Source organism: Fulmarus glacialis, unplaced genomic scaffold, assembly GCF_000690835.1.
Source record: "Fulmarus glacialis isolate BGI_N327 unplaced genomic scaffold, ASM69083v1 scaffold13108, whole genome shotgun sequence".
In the NCBI taxonomy this organism is placed as follows: Eukaryota; Metazoa; Chordata; class Aves; order Procellariiformes; family Procellariidae; genus Fulmarus; species Fulmarus glacialis.
The window spans coordinates 1-8,433 of NW_009230320.1; the positions used below are offsets into that span (position 1 = coordinate 1).

The 8,433-nt window shown below is 38.6% G+C and overlaps 1 protein-coding gene across 1 annotated transcript; it reads left to right on the forward strand.

Annotated features, from left to right (window-relative positions):
• Window positions 1-3,537: 3,537 nt before the first annotated feature.
• Window positions 3,538-7,939, forward strand: TEX36 (testis expressed 36; the record flags this gene model as incomplete). Its single annotated transcript, XM_009584190.1, has 3 exons — window positions 3,538-3,669; window positions 6,292-6,372; window positions 7,691-7,939. Coding segments are annotated over 3 exons (462 nt in total), but the record flags the coding sequence as incomplete, so codon positions are not given.
• Between the last annotated feature and the right edge of the window lie 494 nt (window positions 7,940-8,433).

The following is an 8,433-nucleotide window of genomic DNA, read 5'->3' on the forward strand; positions in this document are numbered from 1 at the left end:
GGAGCTGCCCAGCCTCTGGGGCCTGCTCATGCCCGGTGCTCCCGGAACCCGGCCGACGTGGGTTGTCCCAGCCCTATCGCTGAGAAAGGACTGGTACCTTGCCGTGTTAGGTAGCCTAGGTGAGGGAGTGGGCCAGTAGGGCTTATTGATGGGGTTTGCTGAGGGGCTGAATAGCTGTAACCTTCATGAAACTAGTGAACACTTGGTGATGGGGCACTTTAGGGCGTGGGGGCATCAAGAGTTGTAGCCTGCTGGCCTCTGTTTATGCCCTGAATTTGGCTGTGATGCCCTAACCAAGGAGGTGGTGCTATGGATAGTGCCCAAAGGATTTTTAATGTTTCTTATTTTCTTCTTAGATTATATTCTTTATTCTTCATGCCACAAGAGACAGTACAGTTTGTGACTGGTCAGGAAGTACAAATACTGACTGCCTGTCGTTGTCCTCCTAGACAATGTATGTATAGCAACTGGGCCAGGGCCTGCTTTTCTTTACTGGGGTACTTTTCTGTCCTGCCACTGACCCTCATGGAGCTTCGATGATCTTTGAAATTCTCTTTCTAGCAAAGTTGATTGAAAATGGTCTGAAGATTTGAAAAATAGTGTGGGATCTCAGAGACAGCGTGCAGTTGCATAAGCCTTGTTTCCTTTGTAAACCAAGCTAAAATACTCCTAATTTTGCATATTTGTGCTAACACAAAGCATGTCTTTTAGCAGTAACAGCAATATTATAAATACAACAATACACTTTGGTATGAAAATACACATCTGGACTCTATTTAAGAAATACAATTATTTAAGATAATGTTTTAAAGCAGCTTTAGTCAAACTTTTATTATATTGGACCTATGCCTACTGCTGTTGCAGACTGGCACAACTCTTCCTTAATTTAATTATTTATTCCTTAGGTTCCTTTAGAATCCTTTTATGGTGTTAGGAAGGGACCTTCTTAAGTTTCATCCTTAAATGTTTTCAGCTTTACCCATATCTCACTGGAAAACAGCAGTAAACACAAAACTGTTGCAGCCCTTCAGGAAAAAAAGAGATTCTAGTTACTGAATCTGAAAATTAATAGAATAGAATGAAAACAAATTGTAGGTTCCTCTGCCTGTCGTGCTCTTTATCCTTCTCTAGTTGTTTCTATTGCTGGCTTACTCAGTCTTAAAAATAGCATGAGTTACCTCCACAGCCTTCTGATCTGATCCTGGCACACTGGCCATTGGTACAGTTTGTTACAGTCGAGGCTGAGATGACAATGCCATCACGAAAGTGTTTCAAAACACATTGCTCTTACAGCTTGTTTACAATTGTTGGTTTATTTTTTTCCTTAACCAAAATTGCATTCTCTGGAACAGCTTCTTTTTCATAAACAAGGTTTACATTAGCCTCTGTAAATCATCATAAAAGTCATTTACCTACTTTTGTACTTAAAAGTAACTTGCAGCATGGCATCATTAATAATAGCAAGTTCCAAATAATCACTCTTATCTGTATTATCAAAACTTCAACAGATATTTAGAGAAACAAAGTAGGTCATTCGGAAGAAAACCTTGAAAAACTCCATGATGGCAGCTAGTATTCCCAAATATCATTACCTATGTTTGATAGTAAGATGGAAAACTAGATTTTCCCGCAAGAACTTTGAAATTGCACTTTGTAAATGGCTATGACTGTGAATCATTCATCCTTAACTAAGACAAGTACTGTATTTTTTCTTGTTCTGTTTGCCAGCCATGGTATCTGATTCCCACCTAAGTTAGCCTTCAATATCAGTGTACTGGGAAACAGGCCACTTGCCATACGAGTGTCATGTGCTTTACAGTCTGTCAAGGCCCAGGAGGCAAAGTCTTGGTTTGTGCTTGGTTCAGTGAGGAGTTCTGCCTACAGCTCACCCACAGGCTCCTTTCACGATAAGCAAGGGCTTTGTGCCTCAGTTTTTCTTTCTGTGGAATAAGCCTGACATTTTGGCTTGTTGTCCACTTCCCCATCCATAAAAACATGTTACGAAATGTTATACATTAAAAAAAAAAAAGCCTGCTACATCCATCTTAGGGACTATGTCTGTAATACAATGAACAGACTAGGGATTTTTCTGGCCAGCAGGCAAGTGGCATGGTGCAGATGGCACCCACGCTCCAGCGCTGTCTGCCTCTCGGCAGGGCTGCCACCCCCAAATTGCTTGACGGACGCAGTCCCCCATGTGCTTCCCTGAACCCCTGCCTGGGCAGTGCTTGCTGGCAGGGTGTGCTGACAGTTAAATGGTATGGATGTTTACAAGTCGGTGCTCAAAGGCAAAAATATCCTTAAGGTGCTGACAGGTTTTTTTTAAACAGATATTGTTTGTGTCTGCGATTAAGATGTGTGTATGTGTAAAGCGATTTTAAAATGAAGTTACATCTTAAAAATAATATACCTAATGTCCTTGTTTTTTTCCTCAAAAATGACCCTCCTTTCTTCAGATATTACCATTCAGATTGTAAAGTGTCATTGAAGTAATTGTGCAGAACTAATTAATTTTTAAAGGGAACTCAATTTCTCTCCCATTTTAAGACAGCATTCAATACTTTTACCAAGTTTTTTTTTCCCTTCTGCACCCGACGGGTAGGAGCGGCGTTGCCTTTGCTTGCCTGGATCTTACTGAAACACCGGAATCACTTAGTGACGCAGTCAGGAAGGCTCTGAAGTCACGGCGGGGGGTTCCCCCTTTGCCCCGCTCTGTGGGCAGGACAAGCGCCTGCCGTGGCAACCGGGGGTTCTGGGCAGAGCGGCGGGGGCGGTGGTGGAGCCCTTGTGTCCCCCGCCCACCTTTTTTATCTGTAAACTCTCGAAAAAATGCTGTGCTAAGGGTGACTTTGTCCTTTAGCCAGAAGCGAAGTTTCCTGTTCCTGACGTTTATGAGGAAAAACCGCCCTAGATATTCAGAGGAAGTATGCTAAAGCAAACTCTGGTAGGATTTTTTTCCCCAGTTTTCCAGCAGTGCTCGAGGTCTCTTATTTTATATTTAGCCCTAGCTGATTTTCTTTATCTTCTGGAAAATGCCAGCTGACGTTTGCCTCAGTTCTCACCCTCAGGAGGCCCTCGGCTGGGGCGTCTCGGCATCCCAGGGCACTGTGACGCAGGGCTGGCACAGGCGCTTCTTCAGTCTCTGAACCCGTGGGCCTAGCGTTTTGCTGAGCTGTTGCCCAAAAGTTTTGTGCTTTCAAACCTACGGTCGTACAACAGCGGGAGCAGCGTGGGGAAAAAAAAAGACCTTATAGTATAAGTGGTTTTGCTAGATGGATTATCGCTGTATAAACAGCTTTCGGAAAGTTCCTGAAGAAATAATATTCTTGTCTGTTTTACTGATCTACGTCGTAAGGCCTTTATGGTAGGGGTTGTGTTGTGTGTGGGAGGCTCCTGATTTTTCCAGAGGCCGCTAGGTGCTGCTGCAATCCAAATAATAAAAAATCAATGGGAAAATACAATTTCTGATCAGATTTATTTGGTTTTTTGTTGTTGGCTTTTTTTTTTAAATGGGTCACAATTTTCATTATTTTCTAGTTTGCTCATCTTGGAGTATGCCAGAGTCAACCTGAGTCAACTACAAGCTCTGCACTAGAACAAGTCCAGAACTCAGAAGCAGCTCAGTATATTGAGGATAGATTGCCGCTAGCATACAGAGCTCAGGAGCAGGTGAGTTACTGTGGCAATACAGTCAATTTACAGAGCTCCTTTTTGCAAGATACCACTTGCGAAGTTATAAGTAAGAATAGCACTTACAGTACTTAGCAAAGCAGTCATAGCAGACTGGCAGACTTTGTGCCTCAGGGAGTAAAATGATTGCTAGCTGTGCTAAGGAAGAAACATATTTCGCTGTTACTCAGTTATAATTTTGGATACTCAAAGTCCTGCTGTAGTTATTGCTGATTTCCAGCATCAGTTACTTTTCCCTTTTATGAGCTACTACAGCTGCTTGAGGCACGTTTATGTGCCAGAATATATTATGATCGATCTCAGTCCAAAACCTGTGTGTAAAGTCCTGTAAGAATGTTTAATTGAAATTTGATGATCTGTTTTGAATCGAATGTCAGAAATTCTGTATATTCAAGCAAAGGATTATTTTTTTGATCATTAAAAAGTTAAAAGCTTCCCATTTGAAACATTTTTAAGTCTTGCTTAAAAATAAGGAGGTTTGGAACAATTTTGGAAACAAACAAAATACAGTATTTTAGAATCACGAGTATTCAAAATGTTAAAATTTCATAAGCACATTTTTATGTGCTTATTTTATCATCACTGAGCTTTGCTTCACCCACCCACTTTGTGCACAGAATATTTTCTATTTTCATTGTCTATAAAGCATAGCAATTATATTGAGTTCATTTCACAGATTTTGCTGTAATGAAGAGCAGAAATGGGCTAGAAAGGAATATTTAAAAGGGAAGCTTGGGGCTAGTGGAAAGAAAAGGAGAAGATTATACTGTAACATGAGTATACATTACGCTGATATTACATATACCTTTCTGTGGAGCATCTGGCCTTAGCCACTGTCTGAAAAGGACAACCAGGTCATATTTTACCAACACCTTTTATCAACACTAGTATGACTGTTCACCTGATGGTTTATGCCTTGTATTTACCAGCCCTTCACTGTTAAAACGAGTTAGTGGAATTCCTATCTGTCGTAAATCAAGAATTAAAATGAGGTCAGTGGTGAGACTACGAAGATGCATTAAAGGCTAAAATGTGATGTCACAGGAACAATCTGAGGAAGTTTATTTATGTGACATTTTTAAAAAGTGCTGGTAGAATGTTGGAAGCTCATTGCATCCATTGCATGGATGTCTCTAATCTCTTTGTATGAGGGAACTCACTGGCTGTGAGGTTAATTAATTTTCTCAGAAATATAGTACTGTTTAAGCTTATATTACCTCTTATTTCTTACTTCATGATAGTCCTATAATTATTCTGTAATAGATTTTTCTTTTTAACCATTAGTTAATATGGGGAATCCTTCCAAGAGTTGATATTCAATATTTACCATCTTGGTTTTCAATTTTCCTGCAGCATATACGCACTAGTAATAAACACTATTCCTAAAATGTTAAGATCGACGTGTAATTGCGGTAGGATATTTTAGTAAGCCTTATATTTTACTGGCTTAGAAGGTGCTTATTTTTAAACACATACACGAGAATGTATCCGCTGAATTTACTTATCCATTAAGCTACAGTCTGGTTGAATCTGGTATGAGAAAACAAGTGAATGTGTGGCACGTACCTAAAAAACGTAGAAAATCCATCTAGTATACCAAATACCCTAAGATATGATCATGCAGCTGACTCCATGCAGGCAAATTTTGTATTTGGTGATTCTACCTGCTGGATCAGGCCTCCAGTTACATTTATCTTTAGAACTGATTCAGATTCATTTACTGTTGAAACACGTTTTTTAAATTGTGTTATATTAAAACTTGCTCTTCTGTTTCGAGGTGAATATCATAACTGGAAGATGAAAAATGTATTTCACAATGTTAAAAGTAAAAATTGCTAGAGCATTTACAGAAAATACATAAAGTTCCCAACATGAAGCAGGAAGATACTGCATGGGGAAGAACAGAGGCAATCTAATAGTCCAGAAGAGTTTTCAGTGTTTCAATTTTTAGCTATTTTAATAATATTGCAATGATATATAATAAACAAACTTAAAAAAAAAAAAAATATGTTAAATTACTTTTAAAATAGTTCTTTTGCAGTTGTCCTTTTTTCTTCTAAAACTCTAGTTTCATTTTAGAGACTGGATGAACATTATGTTAAAGAATGAGATTATAAATTAGTTATGCAATTAATACCTCCTCCACTTCCCCTGCAACAAGCAGTGTACATGACATTCAGTACATAAATCATAGATTAATTCAGTTTTGAGGTCCCTTTTGTAGTTCATTTTAATTAGCTTTAGGCTTACTAGTGAATCAAACAAGGGAATCCTGACATATATCTAGTGTTTTGCTGCTTGCAGACAGAATGTATCATTTCTTATTTGAAAATTCACACTTTCATATTAATCATGTATATATTCAGCAAGTCAAGGGAATGCAAATCCTCCTGATGATTTTCTAAAAAATAAAATACAGAGGGTCCACACTGCCCCTATAAAATTATGTGCAGTTGAAGATCTAACATACGAATATGACTTCTGCGTTACAACATAGGCAGCTGTAATTTCAGCATGTCAGAATATAAGAACTAAGAGTAGTAGACTCCAAACAAGGTATGTGAAAATTCATGGTTTTTTGCTATAATTCCTTTTTTTCAGAGAGCAGTGAACAACAATTTCCCATTTTCTTCTCATGACAACAGACACTGTCTACAGAACGTAGGAGAGTATTTTGATTTTGTAAGTACCCAGCACTGAGAAAAATCAAGCAAGCTTGTATCTCTCAGTCTGCCAGAGATTAAACACAGTATCTTTTCTCTCCTGCAAAAATTATAGATGCTAAAAATTGTGAGAGAAAAATGAAAACAGCAAAGAAAACCACACTTTTTATTAGTATAGGGATGGGACTCCTCTGGGGCTGGTACAGGTATATAGCAGCACACATGGACGTTGAGAATGGCAGAATTCAAGGGGAACAAAAACCCATGATTTGGGTCTCTGACAGGCATTTTCTAGTGCTCCTGGTTTTTATGTCTTAACGTGATTTTGTACCCAGTTATATGTCCTATTAGTCTGCTAAAAGTGATTGGCCTCATGAGGAACTTTGTAGGGATCTCAGCCACTCATAATTCACAGTCCCACATAGTTGGTTCAGAGTCATCTTTATTATAATTTTAACCAAAATCCATAGGACACCCACAATATATCTCCAGAAAGTACTATTTTCCAATCCACATCTCTTTATAGTATACCTGTTTAAATGTATGCTGCAGAAGCCACAACTTCGGATAGAATTTAAATTGTTTTGGGCTTCTCTGTATGTTCAACAGTTTCATGTTTTCCCACTTTTCTTAGATTGTTGATGTCTTTCTAGACAGCAAAAGAAATAGTACGGTTCACAAGATAATAAGTAGAGGAGGAAGCAGTGAATTGTGATATGGAAAGTTGGTCTGACTTCGGGTTCTCTTAGACCTAGATTTTTTGGTATTTGTTGTTCACTGAGTAACCTCCATTTCTGTTCACTTTGTGCAGTGTCTCATAGTTTTAGAGATACCGATCAACCGTAATTCCAAATAAATTTCCTGCAAGCTACGGAGTGTCAAAATCAGGCTCCATCTCTCTGTATTTGGACACACAAGGGATAGTTTTGAAGATTCAGATTTCATGGTCTGTCTCAGTTTATTTATTGCAGTCTGAACATAAAATTATTAACCTATTTCTTTGGGTTACTCTGAAGATTAATTTGGCCACATATAGCTACATAGCTTTAAGTATATAGTATGCTATAGAAATGCAAAGTATAAGTGATTTATTAGTACTAAGAGATGGAAGGTCAACAGATTTTCCATTATATATGCAACCAGAAATGTTCATACAGGCAAGTCTGACAATATTATTTTTAACTTGCTAAAGATCAGCCATGAGTTCTCGAAATCACTGTGGTAACAGTTTCGTTAACTTCCCAGTGGGGTAGTGACTGCTACAAGATTCATCTGTGAAACTGTGATTGTAAGTCATATGTTTACATGAATTCTTCTTTCTTTTTTTTTTTTTCTAGGGTATGGGCCGGAGGAAGGTGGAACCAGAGAGACGGCAACAGAACTCACAGAACTTCTTCCTATGGGCTCATGAATCAGTTCCTAGCAACGAGGATGGCTTAACCATTTATCAGACATCATTTGTGAAACAACAAAGTATCGAGAGCCCATTTTATAGGCGGTATCCAAAACACCACTCAGAAAAATGTTGCACTGACAAATCTGTTCCTGAGAATGAAAAAAACCTGCAGCCAAACAAGTCATCTTAATTATAAAAACACCTCTGTAGCATTGACTTATCATCATCAGAGCCTTTTCTCGAGATCTGAACTACTTGTTACTCAAATGGGTGATGAAATAAACATTTGTGTAAAGTGAATGTGGTAGTACAGTTGAGAGTTCACTGAAATCAAAAATTGTATGTGACTCTGAAGACATACATCACTATAAAAATTTGAATGAAGAGGAGCATTATATGGAAAAGCATGTTTGTACGTATTTTTAGAAATACCTCTATGAGGAAAACAGAGGTAACGCTTGTACTTGTGTTATTTGACACTGGTTGACCCTCATCTTGATACAAAAGCTCGTTCAACTTCAGAGCCAGTGGTATGGCTGTACTTCAAGCATCTGACAGCATCAATGTTGACAGAAGTATATAATGAAACTGGATCCTTGAGGGTTCACCACAACAGGGAGCCAAAACTGCATGCTCAGGTAAGAGAGAAACTTTTCTGAAAGGTTTCATGGGTATGAAGGCAGG